Source organism: Lepidochelys olivacea (assembly GCF_965140295.1).
Source record: "Lepidochelys olivacea isolate rLepOli2 genome assembly, chromosome: 24".
Taxonomy (NCBI): Eukaryota; Metazoa; Chordata; order Testudines; family Cheloniidae; genus Lepidochelys; species Lepidochelys olivacea.
Window position 1 is genome coordinate 11,466,071 of NC_140434.1, and position 24,737 is coordinate 11,490,807.

At 56.2% G+C, this 24,737-nt stretch overlaps 1 protein-coding gene and 1 long non-coding RNA gene across 4 annotated transcripts in view; one reads left to right on the plus strand and one right to left on the minus strand.

The window, feature by feature from the left end:
• Window positions 1-24,737, minus strand: part of IGSF9 (immunoglobulin superfamily member 9) — a gene marked incomplete at its 3' end in the record, with an annotated part of 54,179 nt that overhangs the window by 21,329 nt on the left and 8,113 nt on the right. For all 3 annotated transcript variants that reach the window (XM_084613174.1, XM_084613172.1, XM_084613173.1), the window contains 7 exons: window positions 13,177-13,329; window positions 9,639-9,790; window positions 7,937-8,054; window positions 7,363-7,504; window positions 3,986-4,131; window positions 3,245-3,387; window positions 3,012-3,152 (listed from right to left, as the gene is read on the minus strand). In XM_084613174.1, coding sequence (XP_084469300.1) covers window positions 3,012-3,152; window positions 3,245-3,387; window positions 3,986-4,131; window positions 7,363-7,504; window positions 7,937-8,054; window positions 9,639-9,790; window positions 13,177-13,329 — 995 coding nt within the window. The remainder of the gene's footprint in view (window positions 1-3,011; window positions 3,153-3,244; window positions 3,388-3,985; window positions 4,132-7,362; window positions 7,505-7,936; window positions 8,055-9,638; window positions 9,791-13,176; window positions 13,330-24,737) is intronic.
• Window positions 5,359-8,963, plus strand: LOC311512119. Its single transcript, XR_014709398.1, has 2 exons — window positions 5,359-5,696; window positions 8,694-8,963. It is a non-coding gene; the product is annotated as an uncharacterized lncRNA (long non-coding RNA).

Below are 24,737 nucleotides of genomic sequence, written 5' to 3' on the forward strand. Positions count from 1 at the left end.
GGCTGTCCTAAGCCAGGCTTGCATGGGGGGTTATGAAAGTGCAGGATGTCATGCATCCCAGGAGCTAAAGACAAGCCCACACCATGGTTTGTGGGCTCTGCTGTCATGCAGAAATCAGGTGAGACATCGAGGTGAACCTATCCACAGGCAGGTATGTTTTAGCTGCCAGAGTCCATGGTGGCCCTGATAAAGTCTATGCGTTGCATAGGGTTGATTTCTCTACACTGAAGTGAAGGCCTGAGGAGTGGAACAGAGCTAGGTCCCTCTTGGTGGTGGACTGACCTTTGAGTGAAGGATGGCCTTTGAAGAGCTAGTCATCCAGACATGGAAAAGTTACTGTTCCCAGATGCCAAAGGTGGGCTGTGATGATGGAGGGGACTTTTGTAATGCTGGAGGGGACTTTCCCCTCAGGGCAGCAGATAGGCCAAAAGGCATGGCACAGTACTGGTGATGGTCAGTGCCCACTACAAACCTGAGGAAACACCATGGTGCTGGGTATATGGCTACACGGAAATAGGCATCCTGGAAGTCAAGGGTGATGAAGATCTAACAACAGAATGATGGCCGCTAGGGTGGCCATCCAGAAGTGCTGCATGTGAATCAAAGTGTTTAGAGATGGAAGGTCTGCAATCGGTCTCCACCCTCCTTTTTCCTTTGGGACCAGGAAGTACCAGGAGAAGAAACCCTTAATGATGAAGTCTGGAGGAATGGATTCTACCTCCTGCTTTAAGGAACCCCTCCTGAGTGGGGTTCCTGAATATGAACAGGGAGGTGGGATGGAGCTGAGCTAGATGGAATAGCCAGTCAAGATTACTGCCAGTACCCATTTGTCTGAGGTGCAACGCTCCCAAGAATCGTAGACTGGGTTGGAAGAGACCTCAGGAGGCCATCTAGTCCAACCCCCTGCTCAAAGCAGGACCAACCCCAAATAAATCATCCCAGCCAGGGCTTTGGGAAGAAGGGAAGACATGGGCAAGACGGTCTACAAAGAGTTGGTGAATGGAATGATGTAGCTGAAGATCCAATAGGGAGGGTTTGTGGGCCTCAACTAAGGTGTCAAAATGGTTGTTTGGATGAGGCAGCCACCTGAGAGGTGACAGTGGAGGATGGGCCTTTCTTGTATGGCCTAAACCTCTTTCCGGGTGGCTCAGCAGTTCTCTTGGGCAGCGTTGTGCTGTCTGAGACTTGCTGTATTTCCTCCTTGTAGCTGGATACCAAGAGCGTGCAACGTCACCCTGGAACCCTTGAATGGGTGAAGAGAGCCATCTGTAGTGCCACTGAAAAGTTTAGGCTCTTCAAATGGCAAGTCCTCCACAGTATTTTGCACTTCCCTGGGCAAGCTGGAGGATTGTAGCCAGGAGGCCTGACACACGACTTTGGCAGTAGCCATTAAAAAGAGGCCATATCTGCCACGTCCAGGGAGGCCACAGGAGGGCTTTGGCTATTGTCTGGCCCTTTGTAATAAGAGCATGAAACAGCTCTGTCTTGTCCTAAGGCAAAAACTCAATTTAGTGTGAAAATTTACTCTAGCTGGTAAAGTCACATTCACCATCAGGGCTTGGGAGCAAGCGCCTCAGAACTGTGGCTCTTTTGTCCTAGAAGGTCCAGACACTTGAGTTCCTTGTCAGATGTTGTTGCCTTGAAACAATGTTGCCTACTCCTTTTGTTGGCAGCACTGATGACCAGGGAGTTGGGCGTGGCATGAGTAAACAAGTACTCTGGGCCCTTGGCTGGACACAATACATTTTATCGGCACTCTTACAGGTGGATGGGATGCTGGCTAAAGTCTGCCACGCTGAGTGGGCTGGCAAGAGGAGGATCTCATTAATAGGTAAGGCTACCTTGCCCTGGGTAGAGGCGTGGGTGATGTCCACCAGGGAGTGCTGCTGTTCCTGGATTTCCTCCAAGGGATTCTGCAAAGCTTCTGCTGTGTGTTTCATCAAGCCCTGAAAGACCCTGAAGTCATCTGCGTTGGATGGCAGTGGGGGGAGTCACCTTATTGGGGAGAAAGAGGATGGTGGCACCTCCCCATCTATTCTCAACTCTTAATGCACTGATGCCTCCTCTTGAGTAAGGAGGCTCCCCAGTTGTTGGCAGAAGAGACTCTGGTAGGACCTCTTGCGTGTGAGGGTACCCTGTAGACTTGGTCCCCAAAAGAAGCCGAGGGTTTCCAAAAAACCCACTGTGGAGGGGCATAAGGGAAAGGTACTAGACCTCATGGGTGGTCTCACCAGGGCTATTGGTCAAACATCTGCTGCCTTCTAGAGTCCCTTTCTCGGGGAGGAGGGTGCACCAGGCACTACTAGCAGAAAAACCTCTGATCGAGAATTTATGGGCATGCGTATCCTCACATGGAGCACCCATAGGGACAACAACTTAGAAAAACTTAAGTGTTCATATAGATAAGCCCACACTCTCTTTCACCTTCTAACAAGAGTCTGGTTCAGCCAACCAAGACAATGGCATTTTTTGCAATGCTGCTCTAACCCCATGACCAGAGAGGCAGCTAAAAGCAATGGCTTGGTACAAGTTTGCCAGGGCTTGGAGTAGCTGATCACACCATAGGCTGGGCCTGCGTTTCTCCAGCAGTGAGTTTGCAAGTGAGAGTCAGCACCAGAGACAGAAGCTGCATTTTCTATCTTTGCTCGTCTTTTCTCGCCCCTCTTGTGCGCTTGCCTTGTTTTGTCTTACAGGAAGAAGAATCAGACTTTAAGAGCAGCAGCAACAGCTCCAGCCCATCTCATCTAACTTCTTTTCCTTCCCCCAACAAGGTCAGTTATCACTATCTTTAATACCACCTAAAAATTCTCTGCACTCAAAAGCCCCGACCACGTTTGACTGTTTAGTGCTATACAATGACTGGGCCACGTTCACACCTTGACTCTCTGGGCCCACTTGTTACACCAAAATTAATACACCTGGTTGCATGGCTGCATGAGGGCACCAGGAAAGGGCTCCCCAGCCATGCCCCTGCTCAGCCAGTGTGGAGGCAGGCTGCCCCCCTCTCTCACCTTGAGCAAGACGCGGGTGGGTGCTGAGGCACCAGCTGTGCCATAGCTGTTGTAGGGGGTGCAGGTGTAAAGCCCCAAGGCGTCGTCGTTCCCCGTGGCGATGACAATGGAGCCGTCGGCTGCCATGGACCAGCCAGGGAACTGCAGAGGGAGAGATAGGTCAGAATGCGGCCCCCTGTCAGCGGGTGTGTGGCAGAGGCTGAGTTTCCAGGGAGGCCCGGTGTAGTCAGTACCTTATCAAGCTCCAGGGGATGCCCATCCTTGGTCCAGCTGATGGAGAGAAGAGGCGGATTGGCCTTGGCGGGGCACTGGATCATGCCCTGCATCCCCATGGGCAAGAGGGTCTCCGGTGGCATGGTCGTCACCTGGGCTGGATCTGCAAGGCACCAACAGGCAGGACGTGGTCAAGGCCTGGGTGAGCTCCCTGACCCGCAGTGAAGGGGCTGCGGAATGGGGTGTGGCGGCCATATGCACAATATGCTGCCGGCCCACAAGGCAGAGATGAGCCCAGGTGGCAGCAGCACTAGGGACGGTGCCTTCTCTATCCGATGGGCTTCTCCAAGGCAAAGCCCTCGGAAAGCTAGGGACACCCTGGGATCTACCCATGGAGGGAGCCCAGATCCTGGCAATTCAGCACTGCTCCCCTGGGTGCGTCTGGGCCATGGTCACATGGGCTCCTCAGCTCAGAGACCTGGGCCAGGTGGGAGGCAGGCACACTCCAAATCAGGGCAGGCGGATGGGGAGGTCAGCCAAGGACCATGGCAGGGGATGGGCCTTTCTCTCCCAGGTTTCAGGCCACAAAGGGGGAGGCCACAGGCCAGAGGCGATTCCCTACTCCTGTCAAACAAGTTGGGCCACCAGGGCTCAGCTCAGGAGCCAGTATGTGTGGGTACGGTAGGGTCCCTGAGAGAGGGCAGTGTGGGATGGGGTGGCCCTTACACAGTACAGGGAGGGCAGGGGCAGTGGGGCCTTACACAGCACCGTGAGGAAGGCCGAGGCAGAGGGTGGTTTCCAGAGCCCATTGCTAGGAACACAGGTGTATCTGCCAGAGTCGTCTGGGGTTGTTTTCTGGAGCAAAAGGCTCCCGTCCACCAGGACACGAACACGAGACTGCAGGTGGCTGGAAGGAAAGGAGGGGGCAGAGTCAGCAGCCCAGCAGGAGCTGCCTCAACGAGCCAGCACCCAAACTGCTGGCAGTCTCCACTGCAGGGCTCAGGGCACATCCACAGCAACTTGATCCCAACACATCACAACGGCTCAGCAGCACCCCCAAGACCAGCTCCCAGGGCCCGGCCCGCTGCCCCCACGGTCCTGCCAGTAGCACCCAGTCATTTCCTCCACAGCCCTGACACTGTGACCCGGCTACTATCACCACGGCCACACCACTGTCTAGCCAAATCCCCACAGTCCAGCCACGGCCACGCCACTGGGACCCAACCACTCTCCCCACAGTCCCACAGCTCTGCCTTGGCTGCCATCACTTTGTTACAGCTGCCATCATCACAGCCCTGTCCACATTCTCATCGCTGTTGACTGTCCCGCTGACTCCTATGACTCCAGCGGCACCACTTCACCCTCCCGCCACCAGCCAATCAAATCACCCCCTCAGCACTCACCGCGCAAGCCCTTGCCAGGTGTGTATGATCTGGACGGTGCTGCGGGGGGTCCCTGCCCCGATCTCCTCCCTCTACTCTGCTCCAGCCCCGGGCTCCATGTGCTGCCAGCACTGTCAGCATCACAGGCCATGCATCACCACCCATGTCTGAGCTGCCAGCCACCAGAGGATCTGAGTCCCCTTTTCAGCACCACCAGGCCTAACAGGGAGTCCCCACACTCCCACCAGCACTGACACATCACAGGGACCCAGCTGGGGTCACCACTCCTGTCACCAGCACCATACTGCCTGTGTGCATCAGCCTTGCCACACAGCTTTCCGTGGGCTGGTATCCGTGTGCACACACATTCTTGCACGTATCTGTGTGCTTAGGGACTCTGAGCATCTCCCTTGCTGTAGGCCTGTGTGCATGCCTGCATCTCTTGGTGTGTATCCAATGGCGTTGTTGTGTGTCAGCAACTATACATCTGTGTGCGCACGTCTCTTCAGGTGTGTGCTTGCATGCATATGTCTCCACAACATTCCGTGTGTGCCTGTGCAGCAGTACCTCTGCCATTGTGTTGCGTATGTGTGTGTGTAGGGAGCCAGGGTGGCTCCCCTCCAAACCAGAGGGTAAAGAGCCCCCCTCTGAGCCTGAGTGGGCGGGGCCAGGCCAAGCTTCCGCCAATCCCCGGAAGGGGAAGGGTGGGACAGGAAGTACAAAGGGTAGGGCCCTCTGCCCAGCGAGGAGACCACCAGGGAGGGAGACAGACAGAGGCTGCTCCCTCGTGATCCTGCTGCTGACCCAGGCGAAGCCCTGGGCAAGGAGGAGCCTGACCCGGGGGAAGGCCTGTGGCAACCACGGCTGCTGGCTGCTGAATACCCAGAGGACCTGGAGGGGCCTGACTGCAGCCTGGGCCAGTGTGAGTCCGATACTGAGGGGGAGCGGTGGTGGCCCGCAGCGGAATACCCAGAGGAACCAGAGCTGCCCGCAGCGGATTATCCAGAGGAGATGGAGGATCCGGAACTGCCCGCAGCAGAATACCCGGAGGAGATGGAGGGACTGGAGCAACCCGCCTGAGAGAGACCAGGTAGGAAGTAGCCCAGGGGCCCAACTACACCGTGGGGTGGGTGTGTTTGGTCAGCAGGTACGGATTGCCCCGCTGACCCAGCGGCGGGACCTTCGCCTCCCACCACTGTCAGGGTCCTGGGCTGGAACGCAGCGGAGTTGGGCGCACTGCTGACTCCGGCCGGCGCTCCCCTGCCCGAGGGGCGTGCCGGCTGGCGTGCCCCTGCCCCTGCTGACTCCGGCCGGCACACCTTCCCGCTAATTCCCCAATGCCTGGGAGGTGGGGCCGAGGCCTGCCACTGAGACCATTGCTCTCCATTGCCCCTAGGGGCTCGGAGGACCGACCGACACCTGTCAGTGTGTGTGTGTACAGGTGTATATCTCGTGGTGTATACGCTTCTCTATGAATCAGTGCATGAGTGTGTGTATGGTGTGTGTGTGCACGTGTCAAAGTGTGCGTATCTGAGGGGAGTTCAGGTGTGGGTCACTGAGTGCATGGGTGTGTGTGGGGGGAGCAGCATATGAGCGCACAGGTGTGGGTCAGTAAGTGCATGGATGTGTGTGTGCGGCATCAACAAGTTTAGGCTTGAAATTAGACAAAGGTTTCGAACAGTCAGAGGAGTGAAGTTCTGGAACAGCCTCCCAAGGGGAGCAGTGGGGACAAAAAACCTACCTGGCTTCAAGCCTGAGCTTGAGAAGTTTCTGGAGGGGATGGTGTGATGGGACTGGCATGTAGCCGATCTGCAACTGCAGCAAATATCTCCAATGGCTGGAGATGGGATTGTAAATGGGAAGGACTCTGAGTTACTATGGAGAATTGTTTCCCAGGTGTCTGGCTGGAGGGTCTTGCCCACATGCTCAGGGTCTAACCGATCACCATATTTGGGGTCGGAAAGGAATTTTCCCCCAGGTTAGATTAGCAGAAACCCTGGAGGTTTTTCACTTTCCTCTGCATCTTGGGACACAGGTCACTTGCAGGTTTAAACTAGTGTAAATGGTGGATTCTTTGTAACTTGAAGCCTTTAAACCATGATTTGAGGAAGTCAGTAACTCAGCCAGAGGTTCTGGGTCTACTGCAGGAGTGAGTGGGCGAGGTTCTGTGGCCTGCAGTGCATAATTTGTGCCAGGGCTGAGCCCCGGCCCCGCTAGGCTGGGCAGTTCATAGCCCCGGCACCGCTAGGCTTGCTACATCAGTTAATGAATGTAAAAAAATTGCTTGAGTCCCGGGAACTCTTTCATTACAAATTAAGCACTGGTGGCCTGCAATGTGCAGTCTAGATGATCATGTTGGTCCCTTCTGACCTTAACATCTATGAGGTATGTGCTTCTGTGGCAGTGTGAGAGTGCCCGGGTGTGTGCCATTGAGTGTATGGGTGTGTGTGCGTGCAGCAGTGTGAGAGTGCACGTGTGTGAATGTGGTAGCATGTGAGTGCACGTGTGTGCACACGTGGTAGTGTATGAGTGCATGGGCATGTGTGCATACAGCAGTGTGAATGCAATGGGTGTGTGCAGTGTGTGCGGCAGTGTGTGAGTGTGCAGGTGCATGTCAGTGAGTGCACAGGTATGGATGTGTGCCTGGATGTGGAGTCTCCAGTTCCCTGACGAAGCTCCTGCCCATCCCCACAAGAGGCCATTCTGCCCCTGCCCGCTGCCCCTGTGCCACCCCTTCGGCTCCTGGCGCTGTGTACCTGAGATGATAGACGTTGCTGCTGCCCTGGAACCAGCTGTAGGTGAGGTTGCCAGGGTAGGCCTCGGCTTGGCATGCCAGGAAGGCATCCTGGGTGATGTTGACCGTGATGTTCTGTGGCGGCACCACGATGACCGGCGGCCCTGGCGCACACAGGGCACAGAGTGAGGCTCTGGGCAGAAGGGGGCGACAGCTCACTCTGAGGAGGGGAAGCGCTGACTGGACCAATGGGACATGGAGAACAGATTCCCAGAGAGGCTTCAATTCCTCTGCAGAGACTTGGAAAGGGGAGTGAGCAAGGTCTGGCTGCAGGGGATGTGGGGGGCTAACGCGGCCTGAGGGAGAGGACTACCCCTGCAAGATCCTTCTTTGGGTCATGAGAGAGGCCCAGACTCCCACATCTCACTGCGTGTGCCGGGTGTGTACGCACACGCACATGCACCTGCACCCAGCCCTTGGTCTGACAGGCTGGCCTCTTCAGTGGAAGGTAAGAGGTGCCCAGATGACAGGACCTCACTGACTACGGAGATCGCCCCAGATCAATCAGAACCCCAGAGATAGCCCTCTCCCCTTACCTTGAACAAGCAGCTGGGTGGTGTGGGTGACAGAGCCCTCCTTACTGGAGGCGTGGCACGTGTAGATGCCAGCGCTGGCCCGCTCCACGCTGGTGATCCTCAGCGTCCCATTGCTCACCTGTGAAGGCACAAAGCAGTACAGGCAGGAGTGCAGGGAAGGACGTCCTCAGGCACTCCCAGCCTAGCAGCAGACCAGGGCTTGGATTTATGAGCTGTACAGGCCATTTCAGCATCCCAAGGAGCTGAATCTCTTGCCTTCCCTAGGCTCACAGTGCCAACCCCAGCACGGTGCTGCGAGATGGGGCCAGTATTTCACCTCCCCTTCCCCAGTGATCTTCTGTCCTATACAGAAGAGTTATGTTGCCCAGCACAAAAACACAGCCACCTCTGGGACACAACATGGTGGCTATTTAACAGCAAGATGACACAGCAGCTCAGGACAAGAAATGAAGACTCCTGTATCCAACTGAATCTACAGTGTGGGTTAGGGAGGCAGAATGGAAGTGTGACAAAATGAGAATTATTTGTATGAACACTGTGTGTGCCTCAGTTTCCCCTATATTTGGCATGGCTACTCAGTGGGGAACGGGGGAGGGGGGGAGGGAGAAGAAGGACAAAGTTTTCTCTCAGGGCAGGCTGGGTGGAATGAAGAGTCCTTAAGGAAATGGCTGAAACTGACCCAGATCAACAAGGAGACCAGTGAGACAATGCAAGCTTCAATGACTCAAGGTCAAGGAATTTCCCCACCTCTCCACAGGGAAGCTGAGCAAAGAGGTCAGCGGAAGAACAAATGACTGGAAGGTGTGAGGTGGCGAGATAAGTGCTGGCTCCTGGAGGAAGCTGGGAGCTCTCTCACCTGGAACTGACTGAGGAGGCCAGGCAGATACAAACACAGCCTGAACATGGGCTTCACTACAGCATGGCTGCGGCTCTGGGCTGACCAGAATGTCTTCCTGTCTCTGTGCTGACCTCCGGGCTACCGCTGCTGTGTTCCAGCTGACTGATAAATCTGCCTGTTTTGGATAAATCTGGCTGTTTGAGTGTCACTGGGAATGCTGGGGGAGGTGCGTTAGGTCTCTCCCAGGGGTCCGGCTCAGCTGGACTCGCTGAGCAGACCTCACAGCATGAAGCAGGAGTGCTGGAGCCCAGGGGTCAGTCTCAGAAGGTGACCCTGAAGGAACAGTGAGACCTTTGGGGGCCTGGCCCATCAAAGGGTTTCCACCAACAGACTGTTCCACCAGTCCTGAGGATCTGTGACAGGAAGCGGCCAGGACAAGCTGGGATGCACGTGGATCAGCATCACTCCCAGACAGCTCTTGGGGGAGAGGGGATCGTGGCCAGTGCCTGGGGCAGGTGGCCTGTGGGGACTGGCCCCACCCTGGTTTCTAAGCTGAGCTGGGCAGCTCTGGGGGAGGCAGAGAGGGGCCCATGCCTCAGGGGCTCAGCTCGGGTCTGGGTCTCCAACAAAACAGGCCCTTGATGCACTTACCTCCCCACACAAAGCTTCGCCCCCCAGGCTGGGAGAACTCTGCAGTGGTGACAGGGGGATTCTGCTCCCCACACAATGTCTGCATGAGCCCCAACCCCCTCTTAGCGCTTGCTGAGGGAGGAAGCCCGGAGTGAGCAGCACGTGGGGAAATGCAGGAGACAGCCTGGGAAAGCTACATGATCTCCTCCCTCTCTGGGGCTGCCCCTCCCTTACCTGCACCTTCTCTCCACTCTCAATGGCCAGGTCGTTTCTCTTCCAGACAATGACCGGCTGGGGGTTGCCGATGGCTGAGCAGGTGAGACTCAGGGGTTCTCTGTCTGGCACCTCGACAAGAGCTGGCGGGGTCCCTAGGAAGCTGGGGGCAGCTGCGGAGAGGACACGGAAACAGTGCTTCAGAACCGCGCTGCTGGCCCCAGGGCAGGCTGGGCTCCCTCATGCAGCCACACCAGCTGGTTCTGCTGTAGAGAGCCCCAGGCACTAACTCTGCTTAGTCCTGGTGGGCTGGCAGCACAGGGCAGGGAGTGTGATCTGAGGGTCAGAGCCAAGGGCTAGGAGCCAGGACTCCTGGATTCCATTCCTGGCTCAGGGAAAAGGTGTTGTGAGGGTATGGACAGGGGGCGGGACATCTGGAGTCCGAGCCTGTCTGTGGCGTTGGGCAAATTCCTTCCACTCCCTCCCCCCAGTGCAGTGTTGTGCAGGGAGCATGTGGGGAAGTGAGGAGCAGTGTGGGGCCGAGGATGGACTGAGGGCTTCACTGGCTGTGCTGAAAAAAATAAACAAACTGGAAAAAGTTTGATTCAGCCCAAACTGAAACTGTCAATGCCCAGAAATGTCAGAAAATGGGAAATATCGACAGATTTGTTTTGGGGTGAACAAAGTCTGTTGTGTGACGCGGAATTAGACTGTTTGTTCCCAGATGCTTTAAATTTTTTTTTTTTTTTTTTTTTTTTAATAAAAGCAAAGGAAATGAAGGGCCAGATCTGCAAACAAAGAGCCAGAGGAGGAGCAGTCCCTTTTAACCTTTAGCAGCCTAAGTGACCCTGATGTGTGTGTGTGTGTGTGGGGGGGGGTGTCACACAAGCTTAAAGAAGTGAATGAATCAGCCTCTAAGTCTCTGGAATCCTGAATTCCAGGAACACTGCGCTCATCCCACCCCCGCAAGGGGAGCTGGGGTCAGGCAGCCCCTCAGGGAAGTGAGCAGCTGGTGCAGACACACGACCCTGCTACGTGCAGTGGGTGCTGAACACTCCTCCCATGGGGGTGCAGAACACTGAGGCACTCGGTGCACAGCTGTCGCTGGTGGCACCAGCTGTGGGGCAGGGCCTGTCTGCAGGGAGATGGCAGACTCCGCGGGGCAGGGCCTGTGTCCATTGCACTCAGCTGTAGAGTGCACAGGGCACTGTCCATACTACACCTAGGGCCCGGCCAGCATCCAGGCACACAGCTGTGCTGGTCCTGATGGGTCCGGGATTGCTGGGACCCTGGGGCAGCCACTGGGTTTCTGTGGCAAAGGAGAGGGGAGGCACAGACTGTGCAAACGCCTCGTACAGAGCAGGGCTCACTCCCTTGGGCCTGTGATGATGGCAGGGTGCCTGCAGCCCCCAGGCCAGGCTGCTGGGCTGAGCCAGAAAAGAGGCATTCGGGTAACTCCTCTGCCTCCCCAGCTGGATAGGATGGGAAAGCCCACAAGGCATAAAGTACAGGGTCAGGGTGGCTCCTGCAGGCCAAGGGCAGGGATGGACCTGCCCTGGCATCCAGGCCTCCCAGTCCCCACCCCCTGATGCTATAAATGGAGAAGAGGCTCCGCACAAAGGCTCATTGTGTGCTGCCTGGGGTCCAAGGGTCGGGCCCAGCTCTTTGGGAGGTTTAATAGTTAGGCTGGGCCTTTTACAAGTGTTTACTTAGGAGGGTGGGTTTGGGTCCCTTTGCAGGCTTCTCTGGGAAGGTGGATTGGGAAGAGGGAGTGGAGGTCGGGGCCCTGCAGGGGCTGTGTCTGCTCCAGGAACAGCATCCTTAGGCCAAGGCAGGATGATCCCCGCTGGGTTAGGGGCTCGCTCTGGCTCCCCCCATATTTCTGCTGAGCAACTTGGGCTGTACAGACCTGGAATGGGACCCTGCAACCCATCCATGGGGCCCATGTGCTCAGATCCAGTGTGGAATGCTGAAGCCAAGGGCTGTGATGGCAGTGCAGCCTGGCCAACATCCCCAGAGCTAGCACTGCCAGTGGGTACAGGAGAATTACACCCACATGTCTACCAAGGGCCCCTAACGGGGGCTGCCTCAGGCATGTGCAGAGGGTTCCCGGAAGAGTCTCGAGTTGGGCTCCCAAGAACTGGAGCAATAAGCTTGCCGGCTGCTCTGCTAATGTGCTTGGCACAGAGGGGAAAAGTGGAGCTTTCGAGGAAAGCAGCTGCCAGGGTTTCACAGAGGCTAGCAAAGGCAAGAGGGGCGGGGACTGGACAGGGACATGCCTCACTGCTCCTGTCCCCCGGGCTGGAGCAGGTGTGATGGTCTCACTCTACTCAGCCGTGTTTACCCTGACCGTGTGCTCGTTCTGCTCAGGGCTAAATGAGGAGCCCAGGGAGGATTGGGCCCAGGGCATATCCGGGGAAGGGGATCAGGCCTAGAGCATACCCAGAGGAGGGGTGGGGGAAAAACTGGGCCCAGAGTGTTGGGTGTACCCACTGTGGGGTGGAATTGGGCCCATAGTGTATAGGGGGGAAGGAGGGGGGAAACTGGGCCCAGAGCATACCTGGAGAATGCAGAGGAGGAGGATCAGGCCCTGAGCGGAAGCGTGTACCCGGGGGAGGAGAATCAGACCCAGAGTGCAGCGGGTGGGGGGAGATGGGACAGGGAGCAGAGATCAGACCCAGAGCATAGTGTGTCCCCAGCACACTCAGCACTCTCTGCACCCTGCCCACAGCTGCTTCGAGTCTGCCACAGGGTTTGGGAACCCCCAACCCCCCCCCCATTCCAATACAAGAACTGGGATCCAACACCCGCAATCACCCTGGAGCGCCATCAGGCCCAGCCCGAGACATGGCATGGGGCCACGATGGCCTCAGCAGGCCCTGCCCAGCACTGCCCCTGCCATGGTGCAGGCAGGCAACCACAGCACTGCCTCTAGGAAACCTAGGCCCTATGTAGGGGAGGCAATGCCTCTTCACACAGAGCTGGGGAGACCAGTGCCAGTGCAGGTGCCTAAGAAGGCTGTAATAGCTGCTGGTGCCAGGCAAATCTTGTGCCCAGGATGGGGAGGGAGCTCTGGTCACTCCCCAGGGCACCCCTGCATGGGGAAAGGCTGGACACGCCTGGCACGGGGACCTAGAGTGCCCTGTCACAGGGGAGGGACTGGTCATGCCTGGAACCAGAATCCAGAGACCCCCAATGCAGGCAAGGGCTGGACATGACTGGCACCAGGACCCAGAGTGCCCTGGCACAGGGATGGGGGTGATCATGCCTGGCATCAGGACCCAAAATGCCCCGGGAAGGGAGGGGGGGGGAATTCGGTTTCACTGGCACCAGGACCCAGACAGCTCTGGCATGAGGGGCAGGGGGCTGATCACGGCTGGCAGCAGGACCCAGAGTGTCGCTGCATGGCGGAGACTGGTCATGGCTGCCACCAGGACTCAGAGCCTCCCTGCATGGGGGAAGCTGGTCATGGCTGGCACTGCCTCTATCTCTCCCCGTCTCCCTGTGGCACTGCCCAGCCTCCCCGCCAGAGCACACCATCGCCTGGCCTGGCACATACCGTTGACAGTGAGGTGGGTCCAGGTGCCATTCTGGAACTCGTCGTCGTTGCTGTGCCTGTCTAGGAAGAGGACGCGACACTCATACCAGCCTTGGTCCTCGGCGCGCAGGAGGTCGATCCGCAGTGAGGCACCTTCCTGGATCCGCACACGACCTGCCGACATAGAGCCAGCCTGTCACTCAGTCACCGAGCTGCCTGGGGGCAGTGCCAGGCACCAACAGGGGAAGCTGTCTGGCCTGGGAACACCCCCTACTTGAGGGCAGTTGCCTGGGCCAGCCGTGTGCTGGAGGGCACATGCCCAGCCTGCGCCAACCCTTTCTGTGCAACGCTGGCAGTGCCAGCTCAGTATCTCGCAGCCCTCTAGGCTCCAGATCAGTGAGCTCTATCCAGTCCCCATTCAGCACATCCTGGCCTCTCCCAGCGCAGTACCCCAGCTTCCTCCCCAACCCACCCAAAGGGGCCAGCTGGCTCTTGGTCCAGGCTGAGGCCCTACAGCTCAACCCCCTGCCTCATAGCCCTGCTCCTGCTCCAGGCTGGGGTGGGGGGCTGGGAACTGCCCAGCAAACAAATGCCTGGCTGAGGACGAGGTCAGATACACAGACTCAGCATTAGACACATTGCTGCTGGCCCAGCGGGGCAGGAGGGGCAAGGCAGTGGGGGAGGGGAGATGCAGAAAGGGAGCTTGGGACAGAGGAACTAATGAGACCCTCCAGAGTCATCCTCTAGTACCAGTCTCCTCTACCTACTATGGCATGGGAGCCCCGGCCGCAAGTCCTGCAGATTGCTGTGCGCTGAGGGCCCCCTCCCCAGCAGCTGCTGCCTCCTTAGGGAGCCCCCTCCAGCCCCCTTTGCCCACAACCACCAGTGCCACCCCCCCAACCCCCCCTCCCATCTTCAGCCTGCCCCCTCCCCCAGAGTCCTTGCTAACCACACCTCCCTGGGAGCCTGAGGCCACCCCCTCCCCCTCTCCAGCATCCCCAGAAAGCCCTTGCCCCTCCCCCTGCCTCAGCTCTGGCCAATCCACTCTCCCCTGCCCCTCCCCCCATATCCCTGGAGCCCTCACTGAACCCCTGAAAGTCTGAACCTCCTCTCCTCTGCCACAGTAACTTCTGCCTCCCCCAGGAGCTCCCCTCCCCCAGTAGTCCCTACCCCTGCCAGCCACCTGAGCTGCTGGTTCCCAGCTTGACCCCATCTCCTCCTCCCCCCCCTCCATGGGGGTTGCGGGCCTCAAGCATTGCATCCCAGTCCCTGCTCTGGAATACACACCGCAGGCTGGGACGGCACTTGCGGGCGCAGGGTCATGGGGCAGCAAGCCAGATGCAGGGGCTGCCCCCAGTCCCACTGTCTGGGGCTGCAGAGCACCCAACTGGGGGCCCAGTGCGCAGCCTCTTTCATGAGCAGGAGGCTAAGTACCCTAAAGAAGCAGCAAATGCAGCCCCCTAATCCCCAGGGCTATTATCAGAGCCATAATCGGCTCAGGAGCACAGCGGGCAACTGGCTCAGTGCAGGGGCTGTGTACACACACCCTGCTATGTAGGGCTACACCGCACCCCCCTGCGATACACATAGCTACCCTGTTACTCACCACCCACACAAATACACACTGCTACACCCTCCCATACAGTTACCCCAATACATGCTGCTAAACACTCCCTGCTAGACACTGCTACACATCCTCCTGATACACGCAGCTACCCCTGCTACACCCCCCCACACAAATACACACTGCTACGCCCACTGACACACACATATGGACACTGCTACGCCCTCCCATACATAGTTACTCCAATACACACTGCTGAACAACCGCCGCTAGCCACTGCTACACACCACCAATTCACACAGCTACCCCCACTACACCCGGCTAGATCCTCCCCACACAAATACACACTGCTACAACTCAAAAAGAAAAGGAGTACTTGTGGCACCTTAGAGACTAACCAATTTATTTGAGCATGAGCTTTCGTGAGCTACAGCTCACTTCATCGGATGCACTGTACAAGTTTTTTCATGCAGTTGATAGATTTCCACTCCATACGGCTAAATGCAGTGCCTTGCATAATGACAGGTTTCAGAAACCTGCTACAACTCAGATACACACTGCTACACTCCTCTCATACAGTTACCCCAATACATACTACTACCTGCACACACTGCTAGACACACACATAATACACACAGCTACGCCAATACACAATGCTACACGCCCCCAAATACACACTGCTACATCCCTGATACACATGCACCCGATACATATACTACACACACCAATATCTTATCCATCGACCCAACACACACACGCAGAGATATAGATATATACACCCCCCCAATACACACATACTAACACACACCATGCACACCTTGTTCACCTATACAGACCCATGTCTTTATGCTCACACACTGACATGCACATACATACAGTACAATTCAATAATACGTCATGGGCACAACAAGCTACGCAAGGGTTCACAAAGTGTAAAAAAAAAAAAAAGACTGTCTCAGGGAAAGAGAGACATCTGCTTAGGACTTGTATGCATACACCCACACCTGCACAAGTGTGCATACACACTTGCATGCAACCCACAAACACACATGCATTGCCACCCACCCATAAGCATGTACACCAAACATATCCTCGCCTATGGCCACATTCCTGTATGTGCACACCAGGATCCCTACCCACAGATACCTACCTCTACCTGCACACACCCATATAAACGTGAGTGAGCACACACACTTTGTCTCAACATAGGTCACTACTCAACTGTCCCTCATTTCACACCCACACTGGCTCCCCATCTCGCAGTCTCTGGGGCTCGTCCCTTTTAATGATGGTGGCTGACTCGGGCTGCACACACCCCAGAGCTCCACAAAGCTCCCAGCGCTACAGGTCATCACCCAATCCCTCTCCTGCATGGAGGTGGGATCTGTAGTAGACCTCTGCAGGTTGAGAGGAACACTCTGCAACATGGGCTTACCGCACAGTTCACTGAGAAACACTCCCCACCAGCTCAGCACAATCCCATTCCACAAGACTCCCTTGGCCTAAAAAGCTATCAAAGGCCAGGTCCACTTTACAAAGTTTTGCTGGCAGAGCCGTATCTATTAGGAGTGTGGAGGGAAAACCATCCTACATCTCTGACCAACACAGCTGTGCTGGCAAAAGCCCCTATGTAGACAGAGCTATACTGTCAAAAAAGTCCTTTAATGAGGTAGTTCATTTGGTTTGGAGAACTAGGACTAGCGAAGTTGCCATAGACAAAAAAGGGCAAGGGATGCAGACTGGGATAAGTAAAGATCATATCAGAGATCTGACTGATCTGAATGAATTAAAATCAGCTGGGATGGATGCTATTCACCTGGGTACTGAAGGAATTAGCTGAAGAAATCTTGGAGCCAATGGCAACAATGTTTACAAATTCATGGACGACAGGAGAGGTCCTGGAAGACTGGAGAAGGGCTAACATAGTCCCCATCTTTAAAAAGTGGGAAAAGGAGGAGCCAGGGAACTATAGACCAGTCAGGCTGACCTCAATACCTGGGAAGCTACTAGAGTAATATAAAAACATTCAATTTGCAAATACCTGGAGGATGATGGGGTGATCACTAGCAGCCAGCATGGATTTACCAAGAACAAATCATGCCAAACTGGCTTGATTTCCTTCTTGACAGGGTAACTGTTTGGTGGACAAAATATACCTGGACTTCAGCAAGGCTTTCGACACAGTCCCGCATGACATTCTGATAGATAAGTAAGCTGGAGAAACGCGGGCTTGGCAGAACTACCATTAAGTGGATACATAATTGGTTAAACCAGGGGTTCTCAAACTTCATTGCACCGCGACCTCCTTCTGACACTAAAAATTACTTCACAACCCCCAGAGGGGGGACTGAAGCCTGAACCCACCCGAGCCCCACTGCCCCAGGTGGGGGGCCAAAGCCTGAGGCCCACCACTCCAGGAAAGGGGGCCAAAGCTAAAGCTCAAAGCCTTCAGCCCCAGGCAGGGGGCCTGCAACCTAAGCCCTGCTACCTTAGGCTTCGGCTTCGGCCCTGGGTTCCAGCAAATCCAAACTCCAGCAAGTCCAAGCCAGCCCTGGCGACCCCATTCAAAGGGGGTTGTGACCCACTTTGGGGTCCTGACCCACAGTTTGAGAACTGCTGAGTTAATCGCAAACAAAGAGTAACTATTAATGGAATGATGTTGGAGTGAAGTGAGGTCTCAAGTGGGGTTCCACAGGGATCTGCTCTGGATCCAATATTGTTTAATATCTTTACCAATGACCTGGATGTACGACTAGAGTGCGTACTGATCAAATCTGTAGATCAAAGCTAGTGGGGGTTCCCAACACTTTGGAGGATAGAGCTAAAATGCAGAGGGATCTTGATAAATCGGAGAACTGGGCTACAGACAACAAAATGAAATTAAACAAAGATAAATGTAAGGTGCTACACATAGGGAAGAAAAACCAAATGCACAAATACGGAATGGGGGATACCTGGCTTGGCAGCAGCACTGCTAAGAAGAATCTGGGAGTGGTGGATCACAGCCTCAACATGAGTCAGCAACGCAAAACTGTTGCAAAAAAATCAAATGCAATTTTAGGTTGCATTAATAGAAGCAAAGCATGCAAGTCATGGGAAGTGATAGAACTGCTCTACTGAGCGCTGGTTAGGCCTCAGCTGGAGTACTGTGTCCAATTTTGGTCACCAATGTATAGAAAGGATGTAGAGAAATTGGAAAGGGATCCAGAGGCAAGCGACAAAGATGATCAAAGGGATGGAATGCAAAACATAAGCAAAGGCTGAAGGAACTGGGTATGTTTAGTTCGGAAAAGAGGAGATTAAGGGGGGACATGATAGCAGTCTTCAAAAACTTGAAAGGCTGCCATAAAAAAGATGGAGAAAAGTTGTTCTCTTTTGTCACAGAGGGAAGGACAAGAGGCAATGGATTCGAACTAGAGCACAGAGATTTAGATTAAATCTCATGAAAACCTTCCTAATGGTAAGTACAGTAGGACAATGGAACAGACACCTAGGGAGGTTGTGGAAGCTTCCTCACTGGAGGTTGGAGCCATCTGTCTGCGATGGTTTAGACACAACAAATCCTGCATCTTGGCACGGGGTTAGACTGGATGACCTTTGCAGTCTCTTCTAACCCTATGATTTTAAGCTCCACTGGCAAACCCATTCTAGTGTAGCCACAGCCCGCATGTCACAGAGACCCCAGTCACAGGGCTTAGATGTGCACCAGGAGGGTGTCCTGCTGTGTTTGTGCCCATTTATCAGTAGTGTCCATTCCTGGTCTGGTGGCAGGTTGCTACATACTCCCCCGCCTTCCCCCACCCCCCAGACGTCCGTGCACTTTCACGCATATGTGTGTGCTCACCAGCCCTCTGCCCCAAGCCTTACGCTCACAATCCCCTTTCAGGCTGGGTACACACCAGCATTTTGCTGGGATTCCCTGTCCCTGCACCAGCCCCTCTGCAGGGTTGTAGACATAAACAATGAAATGGCTAAACTAACCTAACCTAAACTCCACAGCCCCAAACAGGAAGTGGGTAAACTCAGTTTACCCAGGTTTACTCTCAACAATATGACCGGACTTGCTGCATCCATAGCGAAGGGCAGCAATGTAGACCAGCCAGTAGCGCATTAACTGCCACGTAGCCTAACCCTGCTTAGAGCGGGCCCAGGTGAGTCGGTAATGCTGGTATGCCTAGTGCTCCCCCAGCTGCGACTGATTGCCAGAGGGGCTGCACCAGGGGGAGCTGAGGCAAATTGCCAGTGTATATAAGGGGCCAGATCCCAGCCCTGCTATAACGGTGCCCAGTGCAGGTGCAGCACAGGCCCAGCATCCCTTTTGCTAACCCCTTGCAACTGCCTGGCAAAGGGGAATATGCTCCAGCAATTCTGGTCTGCAGCCTGGGTCAATTAGAGCAGCCCCTGGGACTGCTCAAATTTAGGCCCAGGGCTGCCTGGAATCCTTCTCCCCCATCCCACTCTGCCCTTTCTGTGCCTGCCTGCTGAGAGGCCCCAGGCCTCCAGGCAAGGAGGAGGGGTGCTGGGTATCACACACGGGCAGGGCCAGGTGGGGGTGGGTAGCAGAGTCAGTGAGGCGGGGAGCTCCGGGGAATTCCCCTCCCCCACCCTGGAGCAGCAGCCAGGCTCCTAAACAAAGGCCCCATTGGAAGGAACTAAACCCTGCAAAAAGACTGCAGTGGGGACCCCTCCCTGATCCCTTCCCCCAACCCCTCCATAATCCCTGCACTGGCTCTGCCCATTCCTTCCCCCTCACTCACCAAGAGGATTGGCAACAAAACATCATTGACTTTAGCAACCCCAGCCTCCCATTGCTTAGCAACCACCTTTCAAAGGCTGCAGCTCCCCGCATTAGCTGCTCCTGTGTCTGGAAGCAGGAGTGGCAGGTCAGGGATGGGAGAGGAAGGCAGGGGCTGCACTGACGGACATGGGGAAGATGGGGAAAGGAGGAGGAAAAGGAGGGCGGGAGAGTGGAAGAACTGTTCACACCTCCCCAGGCAGCAGCACTGGTGCCGCATCCTTGTCCCAGGCGGGGATTTACATGGGGCTCGGCGGCTGCCCCCTCCGTGCCCCACACTCAATTCCTTGCAGCAGGCCGGAAGCAACTCCCCTGGACCTTGCTCTACTCACCTGTATCCATGGTGTGCAGGCACCACTTGATCTGGTTTGAATCCATTCCCAGGGGCCTCCAAATGCCACCCCAAAGCAACCCCCATGGAGCCATCCCTAAGTCAGGCAGACCGAGGCTGGCAAGATCAGGACACCTGCCACCAGCCCCTAGGGAGAGAGGAACTCCATGCCCTGCCTTAGCCAGTCCTGTCTGCGTGTGGTTGCGCCCAGCTGCCAGGCAGGGACAGAGGGCCATGGCTCAGACTTTAGGGCCTAGATTAGGAAGGGCTTGCTTTGTCTAGCGGCACTAAGATCCTGCGTCTTTGGGCCTCTGGGTAGGGAGAGTGACTCCTGGCCCCCAAGCCCCCACCTTGATTTCACAGGGAGCCCACCTAGCAGCACATGGGAGCGTGGAGGAAGCAACCTTCCAGGAGACAGCAGGAGTCATGACCTGCCCCAGGCCCAGCACATGCACCTGCCTCACCAGCAGCAGCTGCATCCTGAGGAATTGCCTTCCCCTGATCACGGGCCCGGGGGGCATGCCACAGGCGGGGGTGTGCATGAGATGCTTCCTGGCAGCTGCTCCCACCAACGGCTGGAGCTGTTTGAAAAGCGCCACATGGGAACTGCAGCAACGGGACTGAAATCCCATGTGAAATCCCAGCCTGACCTCCCTGGTGAAACTGTAAGGCACTTCCCACTGGCAGGCCCCGCCCCCACCCCACTCCTAACTCACCCTCAGCAGCCAGTTGCCATGGGAACAAGGGTGTCACTGAGCAGCCCCAGGACTCTGCCCTGGGCTCAGGGTCCTCCCAGGCCCTCTCCACAGCACAGCTCTGCCTTGGGCCCAGCCCTGCCCCCTCCTGGCTCTACCCTGGGCCAGCCCCCAGCTCTGCCGTCTCCCCCCAGCACAGCCAGCACCCTCCCAGTCCTCCTCTTCCCAGCAGGGCTCTGCCCTGGGCCCAGCCCTGCCCCTTCCTGGCTCTACCTTGGATCCAGCCCTGCCCTCTCCCCTCAGCACGGCTCTGCCCTGGGCTCAGCAACCTCTCAGCCCCTCCCCCCAGCCCAGCTCTGCCCTGAGCCCAGCGCCTTCCCAGCCTCTCCCCCCAGCACAGCTCTAGGCCTAGCAGCCTCTGGGAGCCCACTCACCCCCCCCACACTCCCAGTGCAACTCTGCCTTGGGGCCAGTGACCGTCACAGCTGCACCCCCTCTGCCCTTAATTGGGTCCCTCTGGTCAGTATCTATCTGCTTTTCCATGTGCCAGCCCCAGGCTCCCTCCATGCACTCCATGAGTCAAACCAGGTTCTTCTCTTTCCCCCATCAGTACCAGGAGAGGGGCTCGGCAAACCTCTTGCTGCCCTCCCCTGGGTGGCCCTTTTGCCCCAGTGTGGCCAACTTGAACTTCTCCCCGGTTGCATTGCCGCTGCCCCCGCAGGAGTGGCTCCTGGAGCATGCCGGGCTGCTGGGAATTGCTGCATTCCGCAGAGCTGGCTGGGGCGAGGAGGAAATGTGCCGTTATGGCAGTCACTATTGGGAGTAGAGACACACTGTCAATATCCCAGTCCACCCCGAAATACATCATCCCCCCGACATGGTCTCCGCCGCTGGAGAATGCTTCCATGCATGGCACTGCACCTGCATTAGGGCTGATGCACACAGAAATACTTTAGTGCAACCACCTCTGGGGAGGTGGCAACCGGCCAACACAGCAAAAGTTTAGCATCAAGAGGAATTGCCTGGGATCTTGAACTGCCTGCACAAAGCAGACAGAACCCAAGGCTTTTAAATCCTCCTCCAAAAAACCTAAAGGCCCAGGATGGTGCCCTGGGAGGATGAAGCACTGACTGGTTGACATTGCAATATGATTCCAGGGAGCTAAGCCAAACCAGGCTCTTAACCAGTGACAAACATGCCTGTAGCATCTCTCTCCATCTTGGGGGGAGAGATAGCTCAGTGGTTTGAACATTGGCTCGCTAAACCCAAGGTTGTGAGTTCAATCCTTGAGGGGGCCATTTAGGGATCTGGGGCAAAAATTGGGGACTGGACCTGCTTTGAGCGGGGGATGGACTAGATGACCTCCTGAGGTGGTCCCTTCCAACCCTGATCTATGTAGCATGCTGGGAGCCTTGGCTGGGCTGTCCCTGAGGGGCCCCACAAGCTGCTGTGCTTTCAGGTCTGGCCAGTAGGTAGCATCGGGGGAGCCCCTCACTGCTGCAGAGATGCCTGCGAGCAGCACTGAACCCTGCATTCAACGGCCCTGGCAAGACCCCTGCCCTCAGCAGCTCACATACCAGGAACAGCAGCCATGGCTGCAGAGAGAAAGGAGCCAGCTCTGAGCCACAGGCTGAGTGGGGCAGCTCTCTGACCAGGGAACGAACAGGGCTGGTGGTGCCTCTGGATCCCAGAGCCCGGCCAGCCAAGAATGCCTTTCAGACCTCAGGACAGACTTGGAGCCAGAGGCCCTGGAGAGGTGTGGGGAGGAAATAGTTGGTCTCCACAGAGACTAGGTCAGAGTGTAGGGGAAAAGGCAATGCAAGACCATCCCCCAGTCATAAGTGAGCACCAGGAGGCAGAAACCCCCCAGACTGGGGAGGTGTGCAGTTGCCCAGCAGTAACCCAGCCAGCAGCTGTGAGCCAGGGGTCATGGTGAGGAAGCAGGACTGTGAACAGCTTGGGCATAGGCTCCCCTCCCATGGCCAGCCATGCAGAACGAGCAAGCTGAACCATGTGTGGTCCCCGCTGCCAGGAAAGAGCCTGACCCAGGGACTCTACAGCCCACCCGCAGCCCAGAGGGCAGCTCAACTGCCCAAACCAAGGACAGAGCAGTGCATGCTGGGAGCAAGCCCCTAAATGTTAACGTGCACACACTCCTACTCTGAAGATTAGCTATTTCAAGGTAGTATCTTGCTACTCAACAAATCACTCCCTTTGTCCAGGCATCAGAGTCCCATCAGCTCCCTCGTTAGTCCTGCAAGTCAGCACAGCCACAGGAGAGGAACTGGATTCCAGTCTGGCTTGTGCTTCATCCTGGCAGTGGGGATGGGCTTAAAGGCATTAGGAGACAGACAGGTGGAATTAGCTCCATTCTGAAGGCAGAGTCTTTCCTGCTGGTGATCTGAGAGTGGGCGGGGGAGCCCAGTGGGACTCGCCCAAGGGCTTGGGGGCAGCACTCCATAATTGTCAGCTGAGCAGCAAAGCTGGGCCAAGTTTTTCAGATAAATAGTGTATATCAACTCCTCCCACCTCCACGGCAGTGTCTCTCCCACGCCAGCTGGCTGAAATATAATGATCATTTTTCTCCTAAATCCTCCCCAACTCAACCCATGTTGAAAGCTGCGATTTCTATGGGTGCAGGGCCACCCTGCTGGCAACAGGCTTTTCTTGGTCTGCATTTTGGTGTCCAAGACGTCAGCTCTCATTGGCCAGCTTGGGCACAGGAGGGATTTACTTTTTTTAAAATTTTTGCTTTTGAAACAAAGTCCAGCAATATTTTTGCAGCCAGCCCTGCTCATGCTGGAGGGATACTCCTGCTATAGCTTGCCAATGCAGCCTTGCCTGGGCAAAGTTTGGGTGCCCCAGATCTATCCCACCCTGTCCCCCAGAGTCTGGCTGTAACAGACCTTTATTGGGATGTGGTTTGTGTTAGTGCCCCCAGCCTCTGCCCTGGCCTGCAGGGCTGTCAGTCCCCAGCCCCACAGCCGGCCCTCCCACTCTGCCCCAAACCAAAGCTTTCAGCATTCCCTTTCACTAAGAGAAGATCCTGTTGCTCACGCCTCTGCGTTTGCAAAGAGCCCTGAAAATCTGCCACTGTTCCACTTTAAATACCCTCTGAGTAGAAGAACATCCCCCTCCCACGCCACTGCCCCCTCTCCAGCAGCTTCGCTCCAAATCCCACTCCACCCAGTACTGCCAATTAGCAGCTTTGCCGAAATCCCCTCCCCAAGCTCAACCTTCAAGTGACCCACCAGGCAGGGCTGAGCAGGCAGCGCGCACAGCCCCAGGACTCCAGCAGCGATCAAGCCACAAAAGTGTGAAGAAAGGCTGGCTCAGTCCCAGTGTGTGTGGCAGGGACAGAGGGGCTAGAGGATGCTTCAGACACAGAGATCCTAACCCAGGGCTGGCTTGAGAGAGGGAGTGGTGTGCATGTGTGTGTCCTTCTGTGTCTCCCAAGGAGATTTTAGTTCTGTTTGTCCCCAAATACTGAACGACTCTTGGAGCTGCGATTGGCTGGGGCCTGAACAGGCAGGACAGTGCCCAGTTCCACGGTGTTGTAGGACTTAGTCCTCTCCTGTAGGGGGAGCTGTCTGGTACTCAGGGCAACAAGGGTGGGGTGGGGAGCAGGGAATATTGGACATTCCGGGTAAGTGTAGCTGATGGGCAGTACTGTGACACGAGGCAGCGTGGATGAGGTGGAGGGGTGGGACACGGGTCAGGGGATTATGACACAGTGCGCATGGGGCTGTGACACAGGGGTAGGCTGGATGGGGCAGTGGGGGAAGGGGGGGCTGTAACAGAGGAGTGGGGGGGTCTGTGACACAGGGCAGTGAGGATGGGGTTGGGGGGCTGTCACACTGGGCTGTGACACAGGTGCAGTGTGGATTCAGCGGGAGGGCTGTGACAGCAGGCTGTGACAAAGGGGCAGTGTGGATGGGGCGGTGGTGGGGGCTGTCACACAGAAGTGGGGGTCTGTGACACAGGGCAGTGTGGATGGGGTGGGGGGGCTGTGACACAAGGCAGTGTGGATGGGGCGGGGGGTCTGTAACACAGGAGTGGGGGTCTGTAACACAGGGCAGTGAGGATGGGGCGGGGGTTTGTGACACAGGGGCAGTGTGGATGGGGCGGGGGGGCTGTGACACAAGGCAGTGTGGATGGGGCAGCAGGGGGGGCTGTGACACAAGGCAGTGTGGATGG